At 37.5% G+C, this 25,933-nt stretch overlaps 1 protein-coding gene across 11 annotated transcripts in view; it reads right to left on the bottom strand.

Moving 5' to 3' along the window:
• BICD1 (BICD cargo adaptor 1) overlaps nt 1–20,285 on the bottom strand; it is a 179,659-nt gene extending 159,374 nt beyond the window's left edge. For 5 of the 11 annotated variants that reach the window (XM_023532398.1, XM_023532399.1, XM_011363141.2 and 2 more), the window contains exon 1: nt 19,636–20,278. In XM_023532398.1, the coding sequence (XP_023388166.1) occupies nt 19,636–19,848 (213 nt within the window). In that variant the 5' untranslated portion in view covers nt 19,849–20,278. Of the gene's footprint in view, nt 1–19,635 lie in introns of all 11 variants that reach the window. The other 6 variants (XM_023532396.1, XM_011363139.2, XM_023532394.1 and 3 more) reach the window with 4 other exon arrangements.
• Nucleotides 20,286–25,933: the final 5,648 nt, after the last annotated feature.

The raw sequence follows: 25,933 nt of genomic DNA, 5'->3' as shown, positions 1-25,933 counted from the left end.
GATGGAAGCCAGTGAACCAGGTAACTCATTAGGGGTACAATTATAAACATTTAGCATTATTTTGAGCATGAAGAAGAAAAAAGCATTTATTTAGAATAGTTTTTCATAACCTCAAAAAAGAATGCATCTGCCATTTATTTTCAGGCAAACATGGTACTTCTTGGAAGAAGCCCAGAGATTCCTGCTGTTAAATCAAGACTCATGCAGGAAAAAAAAATTATCCACTCCACAATAACATGGCATGTAACACAAAGGCAGTGGTACATATCCAGCAGGGAGAGGGCCCCTTCAACATAGGAACTCCCACCGGCTGACTTAATTACAGCGCAGCAAGGCGATCCAGATCCACTACACAGACAGTGCAGCCCAAAGAAGGACTGCTGAGATCCCTCCTAGCTACGGAGACAGATGGTTCTGCTGCTTCTCGTTTGGTATGAGGCCTTCTAGAAAAAATCTTTTAAAATGGATATATGCCAAAAAGATTTTCCCTACCAGTATTTTTTTCAAGCCTACCATATGCTACTGTAAAAATAATCCTTACCTTGAGAGTCAATCAGTAAGTATTTACTGAGCTGTGACTAAGGGATAGAAAAAGGTCTAAAGCGGCTTACCATCTAGTTTAGGAATATGGACCAAACTCTGATTTAATTTAAGGGCTTTTTATTTTTATTTTTTTTTCTTCTTGTTCCCCCCAAAAAGAGAAAGTACTACAGAGTCCATAAAATCTTTGCCTTAAAAATTCTCAGAGATAATAGCAAACAAATGTACAGAAACAGTGCATGTCTATGCTGAAAAGTATGGCTAAATGAGGGATGGTGCACTGCAGCCTAATTCAGCAGCAAAGGTAAGTGAACATTTTAAAGCAGTCACCTTAGCAAACACAGGGACAGGGGATAAAACAGGTGATTAGCTCCGCCAACTATGAAGTTGAAATACAGTTGCTAAATAATAGTACTGTGTGAATTCTAATTCGTAAAAAAAAACGTTTTAAAGGAAATGGAAATTGAACTACAAACTTACTGAAGAACCAAGCTATTACTGTCATACTATTTCATGAACTCAATACACATGTAGCTTTCCTGCATGCAGCAAACTCTACCTTCCTAGTCACTTTAAAGGATATGAATTAATTGAAAGCACGAAGTTCTTCATTCTTGTGTGTGAATGTACAGTAATGCTATTTAAGGAATTTAGAGTTAATTTACAATTTTCATACCATTTATATATTTAAATATATAAATATATGCACATTTATATGTAATACTCATAATAACTCTATAAATGAAGAAAGTACAGCTTAATCAATTTGAATGAATTCATGTATGTAAAGCACTGGAGAACCACTTGACACATAACCAGCACTATGTAAGTCCAAACTATTACTTCTACCATTATAGTAATATTGTTATTGTTGTTATTTAAAAATGCGAGTTTTGAAGTCACACTGCTTGACTCAAATTTTGGTTGCATCACTATCTAGACAAGTTATCTAATCTATTTGTGGCTCAATTTTCTCATCTAGATAATGGAAGTAATAATAAAAACATCTACATCACAGGCTGTTGGGGGTGTTGAAATAAAATATATTAAATATTTAGCACAATACTCACTATATGGTAGGCAGCAAACATAATTTAGCAATTTTTACAGTTTAAATGTTTGGCCTTGGCCTCCTAGCCAATAAATAAAGAATATGAATTAAATCCCGGTCTCTTAATAAAGTTCTACAGCCACACTGCTGGGAAACATACAAAAGAGGCCATTTAATCAAATAGATAAAACTAAATAGTATGGTACAATAACAAAAAATAATATTGATTGCACGTGCTGACACTAAGTGTGAAAGGCTTTATATGACATAAAGTAACCAGATCAGATGCTCTAGTAGAACATACACCAAACACAGTACCTTGTTCTTTTCTATGATTTTTTTTCCTTTTTGAAAAATATAGGAAAAAAATATACATCTGAGTAATGAATCACTACAATAAATATTTGAGAGTATTCCTTCAGGTCACAGAGCAAAATAACTTGTTAATAAAACAACCAACTTTAAAATACTAAGTATTCAGTGAAAACCAGATTCATGATAAACCAAAACAGTACTTTAGCTCCAGGTATTAATAGCTATTTCTGGAGCCATAAGCAAACCTAATAATAAAGCTCCTAAATAAAGAACTGTGGTATGTTCAGCAAACAATCACCTCAATTTCTCAAGAACATTCACCCTGGGCACAAAGTGGTCCAGGTAAGTACAGATGGACATCCTTCTAGAGAGATTAAAGTTCACAGGGAGACTAGGATACTAAAGATCTGGGGAAGAAGACAAGAGGGTCTGAGGAAGAGGAAGGAAAGAGATGCCTAATCATTCTCTTTTCTCTACCGTCTTTCCTCCACTCTCAAAATTCACTCATTAACTCACATATTCATCAAAATGTCAAATGCAGTGCGTGGTGATAAAGTTGACTATGACAAAGAATCTGATAGAGAAAACAGAAAACAGACACAAAAAATCATCAATCACATTACAGTAGCCTCAGGTTTTACAGGAGAACATCGAGGGACATCAGCTAACCAGATCACGGACTTCGGGCAAGGTTACATGCCTGGTGCTCCTGTATATACTATCTCATTCAAAAATAAACATCAGCCCTGTTTTCTGCTCCTATTCAGTAGTAGATGGAGTGATGGAGGCTTTGAGTTCTAAGAGGTAGAACTCAGAATGAAATGTAGGTCCTCTTAATCCAAGCCCAGGGCTCTTTGTAAGGCACTATGATCCTACTCCAACTCCTCTACTTTCTCATTCCTCACTTTCCTTTCTCCTTTATTTGTTTTTCTCCCTAGAAGGGCAAAAGAGTGTCAGCATCTAGATCAGAAGTCAAAACTCAAATGTCAACAAGGAAATGACAGATGATGTAAATGAGGAAAGAAGACAATAAGATGATGCAGATGAAATGGAATGGTGGGGGCCGTGGCAAATTGTAGACTGATGCCCTTTCTGAAGGAGATAGACTCACTCCGCTCCAGCCTGCTGATGTCACGAGAAATTAGGGCTCAAGGCTTTCTGAAATCTTCCAATTGTTGAAAGAGGCCTGAAATCCAGATTTTTTTATATGACTCTCCTTATTTAAAAAAATAAAAAACAAAAAACAGAAACAAAGCTCCATACATAAAATATTTCTAAATCACTGGGCTGGATTCTGCCCATGGGATACCACTTTGCAGTCTCTGCTTCAAAAGAGAGAGGTGGCCAATCTCGCTGGCACTGCTCTCCATCACTCTGGTATTTCCTCTGTAGAGTTTAGCAACCGAGCAGTCCTTGAAAAACAAACCACAGGACTGCTGTAACTTTTGTTATCAGGTCTTTATTCTAATTGTATTGTATTAATGAGACGGGCATATTTAATGACAGAGTCACAGTGCTAAAAACAATTTAGACATCCTCTGTTACAAATTCATCAAGTGTTTGACCCACCTCCTCAACCTCCCTACCAAGTAGCTTTTTCCTTTCTACTTAAACATCTTTATTAGCCAACAAGGCAGTCTCTCCTCAGAAGGCGCACTAATTTTCACTCTGCTCTTAGCCTTCCATACAGAAGGTCCTTCTTCATATTAAATTGATCTCTGTATCCTTGTATCTGCCTCCCACTGGTTCCCAGATCATTATATCTAGAACATCATATTCCAGGAGTAGAGACACTGACATCTATCATCATCACATTCTGGACACTGTTCTGGTTCATGCAGACCAAGATTACATCTGCTTTTTCAGGAGTGTATTCACTTGCCACCCTGACCCATGGGCACTATAGCAGGATCTAGCACTGCAAGCAGATCAACAAAAATTAAGGGGAAACAAGCTGTTGTTTGTACCAGTCACATTTTTTATTTTAATTCCAGTTTAAGAATATAAATATTCCATGTTTTTAAAGTATACACACTGCTTCCTAGAAATAAGTATTTTAAAAAATAGTGACATCTATTTTAGCACCTGGATGGAGTTGGCTTCACAGAATATTAAAAAAGTATATATGGCTTGTTTGTTTGACTTTATAAGAATAAAAATGACTTAACATTTTAGCTTTGTAATAGAAACTAAGAAATATGGCTATAACCTCAAAGTGTATCATGAAATGTAGCCAACTTAAGTCCAGTAAATTACATCACAGACCATAATAACTATAGGATGACGCTTGCTTTTCCATCAAAGTCATGAATCCTTTCCAAATGTTAAATGCTCTTGGCAGACACATTTGTCAATTTTTTTAAAACAAAGCATCAAAATTGGGATCCATGGAGTTTTCAAATTCAAATAAATATGTAATACTTAATCTCCTAAATTTAATTGTCAAATAGTTTTATTTTGTTTTATCTCTTTATCCTATGATTTCTTTATATTCTTCTTAGCTCCTTACGAAAAAACCTAGGAGCCATCTTGATTTCTCCCTTTCCTTTGCTCTCACATCCAATTAATTAGCAAATCTGTCAACATACATCCTGAATCAGATCATTTCTCATCCGTATTAGATTCTCCCCCAGTCCAAGCCACTATCATCTAATACCGGCACTACTTCAACAGCCTCCTATCTTGGCTCACTCAGTCTTCAAAGAACACCAGTGATCTAAAACATTTATCAGATCGCATCACTCCACTGGCTGCCCGCTATGCTTAAAATAAAATCCAGACTTCCTACCAGGGCTCAAGGACCTGGTCATTGTTCACCCTCCTCTCTAACATCCCCACACCTCCCTTGTTCCAACTTTCAGGGGTTTTTGGTTGAGGGTAATACTGTCCCCCTAGGGGGAAGGGGTATTTGGAATGTGTGAGAATGGTTTTTTTCTTTATTGTTTTTAAATTGAGATGTAATTGATATATAACATTTAGGCATATTCGTTTTAGACGTAAAACATAATGGTTTGATATATGTATATATTGTGAAATAATTACCACAACGAGTTTAAGTTTAATTAACATCCATTGCCACACATGGTTGCAGAATTTTTTTTCTTGTGATGAAAACTTTTAAGATCTACTCTCTTAGCAACTTTCAAATATACAGTACAGAATTGTTAACTCTAGTCACCATGCTGTACAGTGAGTGTTTTGCACTAACAATGACTTGGGCATAGGACACCACTGGCCTTTAGTGGGCAGGGCCAGGGATGGTGAACATCCTGCAGGAACCCACGGCCCCACCACGCACAGTTCCACGCATCCTAACGCCACTAATACCCTGGCCATTTTCACAAACACCAAGCTCATTCTCACTTTGAGCTCTTCCCACCTGCCTGTGACATTCAGCCCGGACCACGGGAATCTTTTCTCGTTGCCCTTTCTCACCACTTGAGATGTCATCTCCTTTGAAAGGCCCTCATTTCTAAAAAAGCCTCCCCTACTATCACTCCTGACAGGCTTATTCCTTTACCCTGCTTTATTGACATTTTTAGCACCCATCACTATGTAAAATTATTTATTTTGGTATGCTGATCCCTTGAGGATAAGAACTTTATACCCTCATCACCTAAACAATGCCTGCAACATAGCAGGTATTCAGTGATCATCTGTGAAATGAATAAATGTCTGTGGTTCTTTTTTTATTTAAGATTAGGAATTTTAAAACTTCATTTCGATATATAGTCTCATTTAACCATTATTTGTAGTAAAGGAGACCAAAGTTTTGCCTAAAGCTGCCTTTTGGGATCTTGATTTTAAGCTGGTTATTAAGAAACGAAAGACTCAGAAGAGTCAAGAACCTTTGACCCTCCCCGCTTTCCTGCCTAAGAAATTCAGAGGGAAAGACCTATTCCAGGAAGAAAATTTTAGGTTGTTCGCCTAGGCAGCCTAATTTGAACTAAGTACAGTGGATGGGAGGGCATCCAGCAGGAGCATGTTTACTAGATCATCCACTGTGTCTGTTTCTGGGTTGCCTAGCAAAAATTCACCTGCCAAGTATGCCCACTCTTCCTCCACTACCTGTCAATGGCCTGTTTCCTTTGACATCTCTTTTGTCCAAAATGACATATATATCCAATTGTACCTCACTGTCTTTGGAATTTTCATTCTAACTCAGTGAATTTTACATTCCACAATTTTTATTTTTACGCAGCACAGAGAAGTAATGCAAATTTAAAGTGTCCCAAGTCACCATCTAACTCTTTCACAGACTAGGAAAGAGGCTTTTTTATGAGTACAGTATTTCTGTAAACCTCAGACTAGATTCGTAACTTCTGGCTCATGTGGTCAGTAGAGCAAAGGTAGGACTGCTTCTAGGGATGACAATAAGTAGATGTGTTGGTCCTGAATCCACCAGAATTCAGTGTGAGCATCACCTTCTGTCAAAAAGATTCGCGAACATATTTTCAAAGCCAAGAACTGAAAACTAATGCAACATAATTTTTTTTCTTCTAAATCACACTTTGAGAGTGCAAAATCGAAAGTTCAAAACAGGTCTAAGAAATGGGCTAAGGGAGAAGTGAAAAGTGGGGATATGTGGGATTAAATCTAAATTTTAAAACATTATTTTATTTAAATGTACAGAAGTACTATTTAAACATATAGAAGTCTGTTAAGATGTTAAAGAATGAGTATAATTTGATTCTTTCTATGTTCCAGACATATAAGATCTATGCTTAGAAGGGTCTAGATTAGATACTAAATGCTAAACAGTGTTTTTCTTTGACAAGTGGTATTTGGGTACCGGCATACAATTACCTATGGTTTGTGTGAGATTGTTGGGCCCAAGCATTGTGTTTACTTTATATCTTAATATAGACTGCCAGATCACATTCTTAAAGTTCACAGCAATTCACACTCCCACAATGTAAGAGAATGCTCGCATTTCCACATACTTTCCAATATTGTATATTATCAATATTGAAAACTTTTATAAATTGATTGGTTTAGAAAAGTGAAAACTAGTCACTATTATTAATTTACATTCACTTGAGTAAAACATTGAGCATTTTTAAATGTTTAATGATTATTTCCACATCCTCTTCAGTAGGTCTGTCTAGTTTTAGTCTTTGCCTTTTTTCCTACTGTAATATTATTGTTTTGAATCAACTTACAGGAGTTGTACATTAGAATTAATAATCATTGTAAGTCACCCATGTTGCATTATTTTTCCAATCTGTTGCTTGTATTTGACTCCTGTCTGTAGTGTCTATCATACTTGTTTGTTTGTTTTAAATTTCTACGTAACCAAATGTGTCAGTTCTGCCCTTTGATTCTAAGTTTTATAACTTGCTTAGGAAGATTTCCTCCACATTGATGTTTGATATATGCTTTCATGATTTTTCTCCTAATTAGTTTATTCCTTAATGAGTCATTAAATACTATGAGAAGCCTTATTTTTTAATATTAGAGGATTTTTAACATGATATTTTATTGCTGAACTTGTCCTCTCCGTACTGTTAATGTTATCAAGAGAAAAAAAATGACTTGAAAACATAATTAAACTATAAACATAAGAAAAATTTTTGGTCTAAAACTGAGCACAAATAACACTATGAATTTTTTGGTAAGAAAAGAAATAAGTACATTATTTATAATATTAAAAATGAAATACATAATATAATTAAAAAATTAATTCCTACTTAGGTAATATTTCATCTGAGCCTTTTCTATATAAGAGTATGGGATTATTTATACCACAGACTAGTTAATTGGGAATTAGTGTAAAAAAGGAAGAATTTTTGCAGAACTAGAGGTAATAAGGTATTTTAGATGCTTGTTTAAGTTAGAGATATGCATGAACTTGCTCAAAAGCCACAAAAGGGACTTTTGAGATTAGAGCTTGTATTTTTTAAAACTTTATGAAAAGACCTCAATATTTTTTTCTAAAATGACTTTTTAAGAATTAGATCCAAAAAAAAAAAAAAAGATTTAGATTACAGATACCATTAAGGTTTCTAGCAACATCTAATTGGATAATTGAGTTCCCTTGCTAGAGCTTGCCTACTTTGCTTATTAAAGTGTAAACCAAGTCTAGGACAACCACAATTGGATACTCAGCACCCTATCTTTCAAACTTACTGGAGAGATAGAAATAAACAGTGTGATCTGTCCTTATTCATTTAATGCTTCCTTGTAAGTGCTGACATATCAAAGCAAAGAGCCAATGGCAGCAAAGACTCCTAAAGCCAATGACTCCTACAGAACAAACCAGGGAGAAGTATTTCATCAACAAGAACATACTGTAAAGCTACAACAGTAAGACAATGCAGTATTTGCACAGAAATGGAACCAAACAGTCCAAAAATAGATCTATGCCTGTATAGACACTTCACTTATGACAAAGCAGAGATTAAAGATTAACACTGTGCTGGAGATGCAATTGAGACAGAGTAGATGAAAAGTAGGTAAAAATTCAGGCACAAAGAACCAGACAAGTCAGAATAGTGTCTTTTTTAGTAAATTGGTTTAGTCAAACAAATGGTGATTTTTTTTAAAGCAAGTAGTCTATTCCAAACTCTGCAAAGTAGCTGGCTATCTTAATAACTTCATCTTTTTTTCTAACCTAAATCAATACAATACCACCAACATCTATTAAACACTTGTTATTGGTAGGCGTGGGGGTGTGTAGAAGAATACAACATATCTCACAAGTTACCAGGTGAATTTAAACTCCTTTTCCCTGAAAGAGATTACAGTCTTGCTTTAATGTATACACAGGTTATCTCAGTGGAAGGGGGTGCAGAATATTGTGACTCGCTTTGCTCAAAATCCTCCAAAAGTTTCCCACTTCACTCACAGCAAAAGCCAAAGTTCTGGTAACTACCTATAAGCTGCTCCCTTATTTGATCTCCATTCCCTTTCTGACTTCATTTTCTATTCAACCCCCTCACTGAATGCCTTCCAGCCAGGCAGCCTCTTTGCCATCCCTCTCAAGGAGGCTTTGGCTGACTATTTTATTGAAAATAGACCTTTCCCTACTTTGCAAGCCATCTCCCTCTTCCCTGCTCTGTTTTTCTCTATACCATTTAGGACCATCTAACATTCTTTTTGACTTATTTTGTTTATTGTCTCTCCTCCTCAACCCCATTCCCATCATCACTCTCCATCCACCCCGCCCCGCCACCTCGCCCCCCCGCAGAATGTAAGTTTCACGAGCATGGAGACTTTGCTAACACAAAAGAGGTGCTAAATATACCATTATTGGAGGAAAGAATTAACAAACCATTATTTAACTTTATGCAATGACCTATCTGCTCACAATATTTACTTTGGTGTCCATTTTCCTAATTTCTAAATCACATTGGCATTACAAATTAAAATGTAGCTTAAAAAATTTTAACTTGTAATTGATCGATGATGACATAAATCTCATTGGTCTAGAGTTTTTTTATTATCTCTTTTTAAAATATCTTTCTGTGACAATTGTCTAAAAATATAATTGTAGTTTTGAAACCCTGGTCCATATTTTAGCAAATAATAGCTCATATTATCCCAAACACTTCAATGTGACTTGCACATTTATTTCACTAAAATGAAAAAGGCATATAAAATTTGATAAGAAATAACTACAGTAATTAAGATAGAGGACCTGAGAGAACTCTCTTAAGAAAGAGATCTAGTTCTAAATCATTTTGAAGTATTAACAAAAAGGGGTCTTCTTATTAGATTAGTAGAACCAGATCATTAAACCATGGTTAATTCTGAATTATTAATACTAATTAAGAACCTTATCAATTAAAAAATAATAATCCAAAGACTCAAAAAATATTTATAACTGGTTTTCAAAATTTTAAAGTTATTTATAATTGGTTTTTAAATACATTATATTATTTTCTTTTTTCTCTCTAATTGTTGCTTTTTCTTCCTAATTATATTTTTTTGAGGTTTTTTTCTTGTGGTTTTGAGCTTAAAGGCTCTGTGCACATACAAGCATTAGCAGAAAGAAAGCCAGATTGATTTCAAGGGGAAAAAAATGGTTGTGTATGCCAAAAATGATCTGCAAGATGACATTATCTTCAGCTCAACAAAAGAAGTCATGCAAAAGATTAAACTCTTCCTGTCTCTCTCTAGTTACCTCACACCGAGGTCAACTTTGAAACATCTCCTAAAACCATCTAAAAAATGGCACTCAGTGAGGCTTATCAACAAGGCACACCCACATTATAATATAAACCTCTTTCAATTTCAAAAATTGGTGGCTGAGGGCTCTTAGGCAGTAACATTTGATTCCATTCCTCTGCAGTATGCAAGAGAAAAACAAAGACACATCATTTTGAACCTTCTATTACAGACCCACGCCAAACTGTGCAACAAAACATTCCTAAGGAAATTGCTACTGTTATTGTGTACTTCCCATAAATGTAAACAAGTTTCTTATTTTCAATTCTAAATTTAAAGATAGAAACATAGCCATAAATATTACATTTTAGAGTAGTGCTTTTTCTCCATAAAATGTTTGAAAACGGTAAGCATGCATAACGAAAAGAATAATGGAAAATAACCCCAGAAGTTAAAGCCCAATCCATCTAAGTAATTCTATTTTAATATTCCATTTCTAAACCCTTAAAGTTGGCATAAACAATTGCAAAGAGTAGAACAAAAAAACAGACACAAAAAAAGGAGACGACTTTTAAAAGACTTTAAACAACGCTGAATGATAGAAAATTAAACGCAGTCTAATTTCACATACATCTTAACTATCTAATGCAGTTAAGTTTTTGAAGATGTTTGTTGGTCTTCTGAAAGGCTTTACAGTGTCTTAATTTTCACAAGTCAAATCAGAAAAGTAAAAAGACTGTGCAGTTAAGGTTTACATATCAGCTCATAACTTCCCAGTTTTTCTTACCAAACACTTCTGTCCCTATGGAGGCATTTACCTCTAGAGTTGGAGGTTTCTAGGAGAGAGGTTCTCAGTCCTCACTGCACCTATGAGGGGAGGAGGATTAATATAGTGAAGAGCCAGCTCTATCTCCAATGACTCTGATTAAACTGTCCTGAAGTAGGGTCTCAGAAGCAGAAATTTTACAAGTCACCCAGGTGTGACTTGATGAGTAGTCTGTATTAAAAGTCACTGGTTCTGACCCATCTCTTCTAAAGAAGCCCTCAGCGGGGGTGGGGAAAGGTTGGTAGGCTCTGCTCAAACACTTTCAATGTTGAGACACAAAAATCTTATTCAAAAAATCCAAAGTCAGTATATTACTTTATAGATGGTCATTTTTCAAATATGAAAGGCTATTTTTACAGGGCGTGGTGACCCAGCATTTCCCCTAACTACTACAGAGTTCTAAGATCCTTGCATTTGTCCCTCTTCCTAAAAATCACTTCCCCTAATCTCCACAGGACTGGCTCCTTCTCATCATTTAGGTCTGAGCCCAAATCGCCTCCTCAGAGAGGCTTTTCTGGTCATGCTTTTCCCAGCCAGGCTCCATCTCTTCGCTCATGGCATTTCTCATATCTGAAGCCCATGTGTGCTGGCTGACTGTCTTCCAGGTCTGAAATATGAGCTCCATTCAAGTAGCTCCATCTTGTCTGTCTTGTTCAACATTGTATCTTCCGCAAGTAGCATATTGCTCAAAATAGTAGCCACTCAATCCAAATTTTAGAATGAATGAATGAAACAGAACAAGAAGCAATGGGCAATCTAAAGCAAAAAAATAAAAAAACTCAGATTGGTGTATATAATATAAATAGTTGACGATGCAAATTATAAAATATTGTACTGTGTAAATGCAAAATATATAATTGTGTGTATATGTGTGTGGGAAAACAAAGATTCTGCTGCAGATCGGGGATGGCGGGGTAGGGGAACAATATGGGACACCCCAGAGTTGGTGGAGGTCGTGGTTCAGTGCAAGGCCCCACACCAGAGGGGGTGCATTAGTGGAATGAGTAAATAATCAATCAACCAATAACAAATGTATGAGAAGGCAGAGGTGGCCCCACAGGGCTCAAGGGCAATGGGGGTATACCTAGAAACCACTTGCCCATCCCAGGGGTTTGTGGGAGGGGAGACAGAAAAGAAGTGAAATAGCAATCAATCTGGTCTGGTGCCCCTAAGGGTAGTCGACTCAGCAGGAGATGACAGGTGAGCCCTTGATGAATTTGGGGGCCATTTGAAGGTGGAGGGGGATGAAAAAAGTGGGCTAGGGGGAATGGGTTTGCAGTTTCCTGGTATGAAAATGTTTATCTTCCTCAATAGGAGATGTCTCTGAGAATAAATAAACATTCATTTTTGTGAAGCAACAAAAAGAAAGAAAAAAATTCTGGAGGCAGTAGACACCCTCCCTCCCAACCTCAAAACAACCATATAGCTTCAAAATGTATAATGTCACTGAATAATCATCTTAAACCTTTCTATTATGTATCAGTTTTGTTCTGAAAATCAAGCAAAACATAAATCATAATGAAGCTAAATTTTGATATGCTTTGAAAACATTCCAAATGTTCAAAAGTCCTAAATACTGTCAAATGCTAAATGTTAAAACAACAAAAAAAAAATTTTTAGCCGTTAGAAACACTCTGATCTGGTGGTGGGGAAGGGAATATAAAAAACAGAAACATATGAAATTACTTGGAACATCTAGAAGGATAAAATCAAGAATATTCAGACTAGGAGGGGTACCTTAGAGATCATTCTGTATAAATCCCCTTTCCAAGCATGAAATCTTTAAGACAGTACTCCCAGCAAGTGGTCGGCTAGAACTTCCTTAAACTTTTCTGGTGACAGGGAACCCACTACTTCATAAAAAAGGCTGCTTCATTCCATTCTTGCAAAACTATACTTGAGAGTTCTTTATTGTGACCCACAATCTAGCTCTCAGAGACCCACTGGGCCTTGTCCTGCTCTCTGAAGCTAAGTACAAACATGTCAATGAAAACAAACTCAATGAATCAGTTCTATAACAATATAGGCATGATTACAGGGGTAAAGTGAATCCAGAAGGGAAATGAGTTTGGGTCTAGTATTCAAAGAGAACTACAAATTGTATTTAAAAAAAAAAAAAAAAAATCTGTTGAGGGATAGAGTACAAGTGTGAAAACAGGTGGATTTTCCTGGCTGGAGATGAGCAACTGAAGTGGAAACGAATAGCAAGAAAAATACAGAAAACGGTCCATGCATAGCTCTGAAGGCTAGGAGAAAAGCATGGTAATTAAGCAAGAGTATTCTATACTTTGTAAAAAGAAGAATGAATTTGAAAAGAACAGGTAGATAAATAAGTAGACTAGGTAACTCTAAAACACAGCATACAGAAGTTGAGAGCTGATAAAAAATAATAGAGATCATCTATTCCAACCCCTTACTTTTATAGACAACATAATTAAATCCCAAGAGGAAAATGCATAAATTGCCACAAAGAAGAACAGTCTTGTGGAACACTTTCCTGTCCTGTACTCTCTTCTCTCCATTGCCTGTATAACATGCTGAATCTGAGATGCTGTATAAGATCCTTAACCAGCTATTTCAAAACTCAACTTTCACAGGGCAAAGATGGGAGATATGGTGAGTCCCAACTGCCTGGATCATCTTGGCTTCTTGCCAAGACCCAGTATGGGCAGGATGTGGCCACACTGCAGGACTAGCTCTTGATCACCATGGAAACCAGCCATCTATAATGCTGATACATAGTTCCATCCAGCCAAGACAAGGAATCAAATTTGCTGATAATTCACTCACAATAGTTCCCATTTTTCTCCTTGGTATCATCACTCGGATCTGCCATGGGACAACCAAATTCCTTCAGTTTCTTTTACACACACACCTACACTAGTTTTCTCTATGCTTACCACCCAAGCTATCTTCAGAGCAGAACCTGGGCCACCTAACCCCTCTCCCCAGTCCCACCCATGCTCCTTGAGGCTCTCTGGTTTTCTTCCCTAATCAGTCCCATTTTCTTCACACTTTAAACATCAGTACCTTAAAAAATACATTCCTGTCCTAGAAATACCAGCATTTTAAAAGGGCATACTGTCAAATGAAAAACACAAGATTGCGGAGTAATATGTATGGCACGATCTCACTTTCATAAAAAAAAAAAAAAAAAACAAGAACAAAAAAAACCTGCATATGAATTCACTTGTTTAAAGATATTTAAAACAAGTATAAGAGAATACTCAGCAAAGTATTAGCAATCCAGACAGATCTGAGAGAAGGGGAAGCTATTAATATGTATATGATTTTATCTAACTTGGATTGTCGCCATAAACTGTCATAATTATACAATTGTAATTTTTAAATAGTAACTAAACTCTTATGACCAAAAAAAAAAAAAAAAAACTTAAAACACTAATGGAATTTCAAGTATCAATCAGAGAGGGGTTTGTGCTATTGCTCTCAGCTCCCTTAAGAGGTCAGCAAGGGGTAGTTTTCTGCCTAGGCTGCCCTCCAGGGCCTCACTGTGCCAGCCCAGCTTCTCTGCCCATGGCTTATTAGTTTGCACATCTCCTAACTAAGAATGCAATCTGAACTAGTGAAAATGTAGTTAAATTGTTCATATAGTCCATATTCTGGAAATTCGGTTTGAATAAAATGACAACAATTGCACAAATTATTCATGTTTTATTACACTGAGAGTATTTGAAGCTCATGCAATTTATGTCTCCCCACACAGAAAACATGAATTAAAAGGACTCACATATCTGGGCAATCAACTTTACCCTCTAAAACTGCTCTTCCCCATAGGACCTTCTCTTGTGAATGGAACCACCTTCTATCCATCCTGAGATTCTCAACTCAGTTCCTTTCCTCACTTTCCACATTCAGTTACATCCATCACCAAGTTGCACCCTACACATCCTAAGAAGCTCCTAGGTTTGCCTCCTCCTCACTATCCCTACTGCCCCTGAACAGCTCCAATCAATCCTGTGACTAAATCATCAACTTCCAAACTGTACTTGTGACAGATGTTTTACCCTCTCAGGTAGGATAGTGAGGTGATAACAAAGTGAGCTTCTTCCCAAACCAGGTTTCACCACTTACTTAGTTTTGCAGCCCTAAGAAGAATCCTTAACCTCTCTAAGACCCATGTACCTGCCTCTTCTCATATAATTCGAGTAATATCTACCTTGTAAAAGAATATTATAAGAATTAGAGGCAAGCAAAGCGCCTATTTCTAAATGGAGCTTTGTACGTAGTTCAATGTTTTACTATTTTTATTATTTTCTTATTTGTAAAAACAGGCAATAAGCCCAAGTTACTTTGAAAATTAAATAACACCTAAGGCACCAAACACAGTTACTAAATGTTTCCTTTCATTTCCTTTTAATGGTTCCCCATTCCCAAGACAAAATGTGGCTACTACGACTTTCCCACTTTCATTCCTGCCACCTGACTTCACATGCCTCTCCTTCAGCATATTGAATTATTTAATAGTAAAACTATGCATCTCTTCATGCCCTCCTCTCCTTCAAAGCCATATTTATAGGTATAACCTTATATGTGAAACAGTCCTTTACTACATATTTCAACATGCAGGTAATTATCATATTTTCAAATCTGGAGTGCAATATCTATAAGGTACAAATGTATTTAAGGGGACAATAGGGCAAAACGGTCATATGCATGAAATTCTGAAAAATTCTTCAAATCATAGCTGCTGTACATGGTCATGAAAACATAGTAAATGTGATGAAACATTAGAAAATCTTGCTAAATGATATCTGAGAAATAACTTTGCCAGAAATGAAATGTTGGGTTGAAATCAAAAGGAAAGATGATGCAAGGTAAAGCAATTGGGTCAAAAAAAAAAAAAAATGTGATTGAAAGCGACTATGTTTGTTGAGGTTGTTTGTAAACAGTTTCTCAATGCATATGTTGATATAGTTTACATGTTTTAATTTCATAAATGTGATAAAAACAAATATTTCTTCTTTAAAAACAATAAGAGAAAAAATACTAGCATATGTAAGTATTCATTTTCTCTATGTTTAGTCATAGATTGGAAAAGACATCTGGAGTTCCCCCATATGATTTCATGATTAGAATTTATAGGCTTAAAAGAAGCTAATAGTATTTCTAAGCATATGAGGGGGAAAAATTAGTTCTTTAAAGATGAAGCCTGGTAATTAAATGGCTTTCATCAAGTCTCTAAAGTAAAAATCTCTAAAAGTGTATAAGTTAAATGTTTATTTATTGAATGACTTCATTCTATCTCTGAAAAAGCGTACCATTTTCTCCAAGAGAAGCTGTTCAATACCCAGAGAGTGCTTCTCCAGCAGCTGGTCCATCCTTGGTATCAGAGTTGAGAAAATGAGTTGAAGATTCTTAATCTATAGTCTACTGTAACCGAGCTGCAAAACTTTTCTCAAGTTTTTTGTTGCATGGATATGTTTTCTAAAATGCTACCAGATTTGCTGAATCATACCTTTCTTAGGGGATCTTTTCAACTTTACTACATTGAAAATTTCAGCCATTTTTTAAGTTTTAAAAAATGAAAAATTTAAAAACCAGGAGGTTTTTTTTTTTAATGCATGTATATTTTTAGTTTTCAAATTATTTTAGAATCATGACTCCTTCAAATACTATTTTGGCCTGGAGACAGATGCGGTGCTGATTTATGCACATCCCAAATACAAAATCAACTGGGTATGGGTGTCACTCAGGTCACTGAAAAGCAAGCATTATTTGTGAAATCATAAAATCATGGTCAAGTATTCTAGTGGATAAATGGATTTGTCCAGCTGCCCAAGTATAATGAAAAAGAGAACATGATGACATCGGAAGTCATCCTCTTTTCAGATCCTTAGTACTTTTCTTTCAAGTATGTTCTTTTGAGAATAGAAGAATTACAGCAGTCATGTAGGCACAGGGCAGAGCCCTAAACAATATCGGGCAGGCCAGGCCAAAAAGCAATCTGGACTGAGAAAAGGACATGACTAGAAAAAAACAAATGACTTCATCATCTTGATTTTGCACATCTTCAGGCAACTTGCATTATTGTCATAGCAGTGTACAGCCTGGAAAGGAAAGAAGCAACATTGCTGGGCGCTGATTCTCAAAAACAAAATGACCTGCAAAGACTGAGCTGTGTTGCTACACTGAGAATTACTAATGTTCAACCTGGACCTAGTACAGTATTTTTCTGTTGACATTCCTGTAAACTGATCTAATCATCTTTAAATGAATCATATTTGCTGAAAGGGCCTAGAAATAAGCCAAAGATTTATTTTATAGTTGGCTTTACAGATATAATACATCATTTACTATAACTTTCTTTTGAAAAAATGAACAAAACTTCCTTTTGAAAAATTAAAATTAAAGGACTCACAAAGCATGTTTTTCAAAAATGACTTCTATGTGATATCATCATTGGAATATCTAAGTTTGCACAATTATTTTGGATTTACTTTTTAAACAGGAAGTATTATTGAGACTAATTTAGTTCATTTAAATAATACTCCCAACTAAAGTACACGTGATAGTTAAAGGATAAAAATAACAGGTCTCACTATCAAATAATCAAGTTAATGATTATTTTATTACTTTAAAATGTATTTTTATATAATTGTAAAAATCAGTCATTAGGAACCTAAAGCTGAATTATATTTATGCTAAATGAAACTCAAAACACATGTCAACAAGTATCATTTAGTAAAAATCATCCTGATAAACTCTTATTAACCTCTTGCTATACAAAATGCCTTGAAATTTTTATAGAAAAAAATTATAATTGGTATTTGCATTATTCTGCATTAAGAAACTAGTGTTATACTATTCTTATAAAACACTGTTTTCTCATTTACTCCATTATTGCTGTAGAAAATAATTCAAGTCATTTTTTCATCTTAGTCACGTCCTAATTTTCTTAAGTCTTTCTCTGACACTAACCAATACTGACTAGTGAATGTTTGATAAAGGTATCTTCTTCCAGTATAAATTTATCCTTTCATAAAATATTGATTTACACTCACTATGCTAGGCTTTGTGTTGAAGATTTTGGATGCAAAGTAAGTTAAGGCAGATTCCTTGTCTAAGAGCTCATGGCCTAGTGAAGGCAAAAGACAATTGCATTAAGGTTTACTATGCAGGGTAAGTGCAATGACACAGAAAAAAACCCTAGAAGGGTTATTTAACTTGAGCAAGAAGGTCAGTTAAAAGTTATATTCCATTTCACTAAATTTCATTAAATTAAGTCTACCTATTTTATCAAGGAGGTGATGTCTTGCCTGGTTTGCACTTCCTTGTCTTGGGAAAGCAGTTTTGACAGGTGTCGACAACATCAAAACATCTCTGAGAATTACAATCAGCAGTCTCCTGACTTCACAAGGTTTAGCATCACTGAACTTAAACGTATCAGCCTAGGACCTAATCTAAGTTGAAAAATACCAATAAGTCCAGCTGTTGTTAAGAACAAACATGTACACGGTAAGAAAAACATGAACTAGAAATTTACAGCCCGAAACACAAAATTCAGAGTTCTAGGTAGAATTGTTACCATATATTTATTTTTCAGCATTTAGACGTCAAAATAAAAACAAGACACCTGAAAGTGTAAATGCTTCCCATTTTATGTACTAAATTAGAAAGCAAGTTGATTAATTATACCACAAATCATGTTTTTAAACAGTAACAAAACAAGATGACTCCCCCAAAATAAAACTGAGTATATTATGAGAAAAATATTTTTTATAATCTTGTATACCAGAATAGAATTTAAAATGCCAGTATGCACCTAAAAATAAAGAGTTGTTATGTAGAAAAGCAATGTGTACGTTTACATTTATAACTGGTTACTTGCTACCCACAGTGCCTCAGGAATCAGATAAAAGGAACTGAGTTCCTTCAACAATATGTATATTCTTATGAGTGTTTGATAGGAAATCAAAGCATATTCATTATTATCTTCCAATACATTAGCCAGGCTTTAAAAGAAGCAGATACCAAAAGACCAAGGAGAACAAGTGTCCATTTGTGATATTTAGTTTTATAAATACAGTCATTTCAAACAGAAGAGCCTCATTTGAAATGCACGGCTACCCAAGTAGTTAATCTTTACCATTCTTCACACCATTTGTAGAGAAGTTTAATTTTCCTTGGTCGGATGACCTTATAAGACTTGTGCATGGCCCAGCCTGCCTCACTCAGGTGAAATCAAGGCGGCGGGATCAACCAGCAGAGTTGTTTTTCTCCCGCAGCCCAATGACAAGAATGACTAAAGCCAAGGAGGATACAGATTGCCCAGCCTTTGTCAAATGGGATTGGCGGGACTTCTCACAGCTCCCTTTCTCATCAAAAAGTGGTTACATTCAGCAAAAGGCTGAAGCACCACAGATTCTACATCCTGAAATTGTGGATCCTTGGCACAAACCTACTCATCGCCTTTGTGGATTATGGGATTGTTGCTGAAACCTGGGTTTGCAATAACAGCAGTTTTGAGAAGTTTGATTTACACATTCCAACCCAGTTGAAAATCGCCTTAGAGTGCTGAGACTTCAAGACTTTTATGAATCTCCTCCCCCACAGCCATTGCATTCCAAATTCCAGTTTATACATTCATTTCCTGGGCAATTTTTCTCTTGTGGGGAAAACAATGGACTCTTTCAATCTTCTCTTATCAACAGAGGGCTCTAAGATGAAGAAAATCCTTTCAATAGCATCCTTTCCGACTGCCTTATAAATGATGAGTAGGCGTGGGGGTGGGGGAGAAGGGGGCTGAGGAGAGAAGAGGTAACAAACAACTCACCTCTTTCAGCTGCTCCAGCTCCTGTTTGAGGCTGTCGTACTCAGCCTCAAGCTCGTCGTATTGCTGTTTGAGGGTCAACTTCTCTTCCAGGACCACCAGCCCGTACTCGGCAGCCTGGATCTTCTCGTGGGTCGTCTCTGTGAGCTCCTTAGTCAGCCTTTCTATCTCAGTCTTATAATGGTCCACGGTCTGCAATACCTCTTCTGCGGCCATAGCCCCGGTGGATGGAGGCAGGAGAGGGTCACGGGATGGGGGAGATGAATGCGAACAGGCGGGGCAAAGGAAAAGAAAATGGGGAGGGGAGGGTAAAAATGGGTAAGAAAAATGTGGCTGGGTGAACGAGCAGAGCGATGCTCCTCCGGCGGCAGCAGCTACACTGCCCGAGAAACTGACATGAAATGCAACATGGAGAATGCAAGGAGAGAGGACCGGGGCGCGGCGGCAGTGTGTCCTCTGGGCTGGCCCCTGCGTGCGGTCAGCAGCCGTGCGGCATGGCCCGGGCTGCAGCGGCCGGCGGCGGCGAGGGGCTCGGGATTCTGCTTCTTCAGAGGCGCCTGGCCGCCATGTCTCCCGGGCAGCGTCACTGCAGTCTCCCGGGGCCCCGCGCGCTCCGGCTCGCGTCTCGCTCGCTCGCTCCACCTGCTCCCTCTGGCCGCGCTGCAGCCGGTGCGGAATGATGCAGTCTCGGCCCCACTCCCTCCCTTCGCGCCTGACCAGGGCTCCGAGCAGGGGGCGGGGAGGCGTGTGGAGTCAGCGCGGGGGGAGGAGGGACAGATCCGACGGAAATATCCCGAGGTGCCTCCCGCCGGGCGCGCTGGCCGCCGCCGCCTGCACCCGGGGGCGCGCGGCACGGAGGCGGAGGAGGAGGCGGCGGGACGGGACGCGCGGGCGGGGAGCCTTCGCCCTGCCCTTCCCTGCCCGCCTGGCTCGTCGCTGGCGAGAGTTCCTCCTAGGGCTTTGCCCGGGTGGACGTTGAAGCCCCCGACAGTGGCGTGCGCGCCCCTGTGCTCTCGCTCAGCCGTGAGCCCAAGCTCTGCAAACGACCTGGAATCGGCGCCTTCCCTAAGGAAAAGCAAACAGTAACTAACGCGCTTGGGGCCCGCGCATCCTCCTCGTCCCCGGGGCTCGCAGCGTTCTTCCCCGGCTTCCTGCACCCAAACGTTGTGTTTCCAAAGCCTGCCAGACGCGCCCCAAGGCTCCCGCTTCCGCCCCCTTCTTCCTCCCTTCTCCCTCCTTACCCTGTTTTGGCCTGGTTCACCTCACACTGTCAACAATAACCTGATTACCACCTTAGGAAAGTCTTTACTAAAGATTGCTTGTCCTTGTTCAAGCTTTCCGTGCCCAGCTTGTCACAAGATCACTACCTACTCAGAAAAAGATCTCTATGATGCAGGCACCCAGGAAGCCTTTAGGTGCTCTTATTTTTGGCCCCAGTAGTCCTACCCTATGGATTGATTCTTCAATAAAGGAAAACCGCATGAAATTTCCGATATATGGTATCGACAATACCCTACAATAGACATTTTTCAAATAAGAGCTAATAGTTCTTGAGACCATGTGCCAAGCATTCTCTGAGTATGGTACATGCATTCTCTCCCATCCTAACAACTCTTTGAGGTAGGAACCCCTATCCCCATTTACAGGTGGTGAAAGATAGACAAGGGGAAATTGAGTGATTTGCTCAAGGCAGGCAACTCTTAAGGGTGAAGCCAAAATTTAATCATAACTCCAAAATCCTGAACTGGAACATTATATTGGCTTCGCCTTTACTAATTACTAATACAAATCCCGCAAGTAAATATTAATTGCTGGCAAAATGACCACTTTAATCAATATGAACGACGATGATGCAGAGTCACAAATGATGGTGAAGGCAAAATCAGAGTGAAAGGGAATAAAGAATAGAGAAAAGAATAGAGAGCAACCAAGAGGAAGAGAAGAAATAGGAGCAAAAAGAGCAATTTCTGTGTAACTAGGAAGCTATGGGATCAATAGAACAAGGGTCTGACCAGTCCTTCCACTCTCTCTTGGTTGGCACTAATTACACAGCTTCTTCTCAGTAGCCAGGAGGTATTCAAAACACACACACAGCTTTCTAAGTTATAAAGTAGGACTCAACTCTCCCATCATTGTGTACATGGTAAAGAAAAAGACAGTTGCTGATGGTGTGGGAGGAGAGCAAATGACAATACCCTTATAAAGCCTTGACAAATAGGCTCTCTAGATATGATTTTCAGTGCCTCCAAAAACAGACAAGAAAGTCCTCTTCCAGATACTGACAATTACAACATAATATTCTCTGATAAATATCAATCAGTCAATGGAGAAAACACTTGAAACTGTGACCACTATGAATTCTAACTTGTCAGAGAAGCAGGGATGATAATGACCACATCATTTTACCTATGCTGCCTTCACCTCACATTGCAACTGAGAAGCCCATCCTGGGTGCTCCTGTAGCACCCATCTGCTATCACAATGGTGAATGGTCATGAACTGCTGAAGAGAAAAGAGATGAAACCTGTCATTGCATTTAGCCAAACTGCTTTCTACCCAGCATGCCCCTGGCCATGCCTCCACAAAGTGCAAGTATAGCCCTTCCAAAAGGATCTTAACACTTGGCGTAGATTGCCTGCACCTCCCTTTCCTTTGGATCATACGAAAAATGGAGTTTGCCTCTGCGACTTTCATTTTTCTAAGTTCCATTGCTGCCCATTCCTTATGCTCCATTCTGTACCATTTTCTGATTGATACGCTTTTGTTAATGTATTCAGTCTGACTTTATTCAAACATGTACACTATTCTAACACTTTAAGATTTTGCTTATTACAACTTTGATCTTTTCTATGTTAATATTTAACTTAAAGAAATTAAACTTATTTCCTTATACTGCATACCATACTCTTCTGATACTGCACAGTTACACTTCTCATGTATGTCATACGTATCTTGTATATATAGATATAGAGATACAGATATAGTTGTGGGTATCGATATAAATAGGTATAGATTTAGATGTAAATATAGATATATCAGCGACAAGTATCTAGAAAATTATTTCTTAAACATTCTTGGAAGGAGGGTTTTCTCGTATTTCTTTATCCTAGCAGTCTCCAATTACTTGTAAAACTTTCTTACTTAAAATATTTAGGAAAAATTGTATTTTGTGACCTAGTACTTCAAACAACCTCTCACCAACTCTGTCAGCATAAATACTGCAATTTTTTGTTCTCATTCATTCTATTATTAAACAGATATTCATGAAGTACTCCTAAGTACAATTGTACGCATTGTAAAATCAATAACCAATGAGATGTCAATGGTCAATGGTTCCTGAGCTCATGGAACTTCTGTTCTGGGAAGGACAAACAAACAAAAAAGAAGCCAACAAAACAGACAAAACAACAACAACCTACATTTTGTTAATAACCAATGAGATCGAAGCTTCTAACCACTTCATTTATTTATTTATCATTTATATGTCTTCTTTTTCTTTCTATCTTTTGCAATTTTCCTATTGAGATTTTTGTGGTTTTTCTTTTATCTATTTAAATAAGATGAGGGACTCTATTTTCTATGTCCCTAGTAATCTGCTGAGAGAAGAGAAGTCAGGGCTGTAGAGAGGCTTGAGGGAAGTAATAGTCAGAGGCAATGGAAAAGGGGTGACCAGGAACACATCAATAGATGCTTGGGTCAGCATGCGGGGCCTGCAGAGTGAACTGCCATCTTATTAACTGAGGATGGACGCATAAAAGCAAAACACATCTCACAAACAGTTATCAGCATATTTCCATAATCTAACTCTCTTCCTGTCCTTTTAAAACATGAAGAATTTCAGAAAAAAAAGTTAAGATTTATTCTTTAGGTTGAAATAAAATTCCTTGAACTACAAAACAACTTTAAGATTATAATCAAACAATTCTCTGTAGCAAAGACTGTGAAAGAGTAATTATTTTTTGTAACCATGGAAACCTAGCTGATACCATGGCTATATAACCAACTTGCATAAATAATTTTTAGTAAACCAGGTCAAAACAAATCACTATATCTCCTAAAATCATTTCATTTTTAAAAATGCTTTCTCTCATTGCTGGTGGAGGGAAGGTAGATGGTTTGGCATTGGGCTATCTACCTAGCTTAACTTCTTAGCTTCTCTTTTTTGACATTTTAGCTTTTACTGTTATTTTTTTGAAATAAGTACAAAGTACATGCCATAATAGTTCTCTAATCTGTCCTCTTATTTCTCCTAATAAAGTCCTTAGATGTACCAGCCTATTTTCATGAGGATATTGAGAGACCAAAAGATGCTATGTCCAGCCATTGGCCACATGCTAGACAAAGCTACACAAACCTCATTGACAATTTATTTCACATGCAACTACAGTCTTTCAGTGATTAAGAAAAACCCAGTTACAAGCTCTTGATGTTCAATTTGGTAAACATACATGAAGAGTGATTCCATTCTATGCATTGGACGTTTCTTCAACTTTTTAAAAAAGATAAGATATCTTGAATGCCACTCTATGACAAGACCTGTTCTAAGCATTTTATATATGTTTACTAACTTACCACTTATTACAACCCAAGGAAATTGATGGTAATCATAATAATAATGATAATAATAATATTTCTATGTTACAGATGAGACAATAAATGAACCAAGAGGTTCTGTACCTTGCCCAGAGCCTCACAACTGACAAATGATGTTCATCAACTGTTAATACAAGCTTTTCTCCTAAGCCATGTACTGCTCTCTCACTTTTTACCACCTCCTCCTACATCCCCAATGTGTATTAAGAACTACAAGTCAGCTTCTTTACCAAAATGCTGTAGTGGACAAAACAGTAAACTAGTATAGTAGTCAGAAGACTTGGATTCATGTCCTGTGTGGTTTTGGTAGAGTCACTAATACTATTGGACTTTGGTTTTATCATCTGTTAGATGAGAATAATGATAAGACCTGTATTATCTCCCAGGACAGTCATAAAAATCAAACAAGATGAAAAGTCTTTATGAGGTGAAAAGTTTTGAGTAGCTCCAATGACTTTTTATATCTGAAGTCTTGGGAATTGGCAGGGAGGTTTCACGGAAGAGGCGATATTGAAGCTAAGTTTTAACATAATCACAGACTATGTTCCAGGCTCTGTGCTAGGAGTTTATATTCATGATCTCATTTAATCCTTGCAACAACTCTATGAGGTCATTCAGGTAGATCCTACCCACCCTGCTCATATTAGCATGATTCAAAAATGGATTGGTCATACCAGTGTTTACCAGTCAGAAACAAAAGAGAGAAGTGCTGGTAAACACTTCTGGAATAACAGACCACACAGACTTTGAAGATGGCAACCCATGTCCCCAAGCCAGGCCCTGGTGAGATCAGTAAAGATATAATGGGAACAATTTGCTTTGATCAGCAGACACATCCTGAGAGTGTATATCCTGAGACATAACTGACATATCAAGCAGAACAGGCTTTTCCCATTGCATTGGGAGACTTGGGAGACTTTCCTCAACTAATTTTGACAATTATTCTGGTTTAAGCTTTGCCTGTCCTCAGTTAGACCAAGGGTGTACCAAGAGACCCCAATGAGAAGAGTAGAAACCGGGATTGTCCAAAAAACAGACCCTTAACTTACAAAACAACAAATTAGAAAATATATTTTAAGGCTTAAGCAATGCAAAATAAGCGAGGTGAAATATCATTAATGATTTTTGTTCATGCTTCCAAACATTACTCCTGAAGCAGTAAACTGAAAATTGAAAATTGAAATAGACCATCGAAGCAATTGCTACACAAAACAGGAGATACCAAGGGGATGAGTGGTAGACTTTCCAGGCTGTGAAAACATAATGAAACTGAAGATGTAGGGCTCCAAGAAAGGCCAACTGGTTGATGGACATGGATAGGAACAAGGGGTGGGGATGAAGGACATAACTTATTTTACAATACACTAAGTTAATTTTTAAAAACCAGTTTTTCATTTCAGGACCAAAAATTTTATCATTCATCCTCAAGGCAAAAATAAAGAAATCCCAAGCCCTTTTGATTGTTTATCTGAATGTGACAAATTATGATTCTGATGAGATAAGCAAGTGGGATTGGCTCCATCACACATGTGGCTTTCAGGATGCTTTCAGGATTCATCTTACTCCATAAAAAGCATTCTCCACAATAACATATGTGTTGCACCCTTCAAATGTGGCTGGGAATAGACAGGAAGAGGAGCCCTCAAAGCCATGTTCTTCTATAAGACCAAGGGCATGGGCTAAGAAGGACTCCTAGTGGAGAAACAGG

The sequence above is a fragment of the Pteropus vampyrus genome, unplaced genomic scaffold (genome assembly GCF_000151845.1).
Source record: "Pteropus vampyrus isolate Shadow unplaced genomic scaffold, Pvam_2.0 Scaffold82, whole genome shotgun sequence".
Taxonomy (NCBI): domain Eukaryota; kingdom Metazoa; phylum Chordata; class Mammalia; order Chiroptera; family Pteropodidae; genus Pteropus; species Pteropus vampyrus.
The sequence above is the reverse complement of the archived record's forward strand: the minus strand, read 5'-3'. Positions and strand labels throughout refer to the sequence as shown.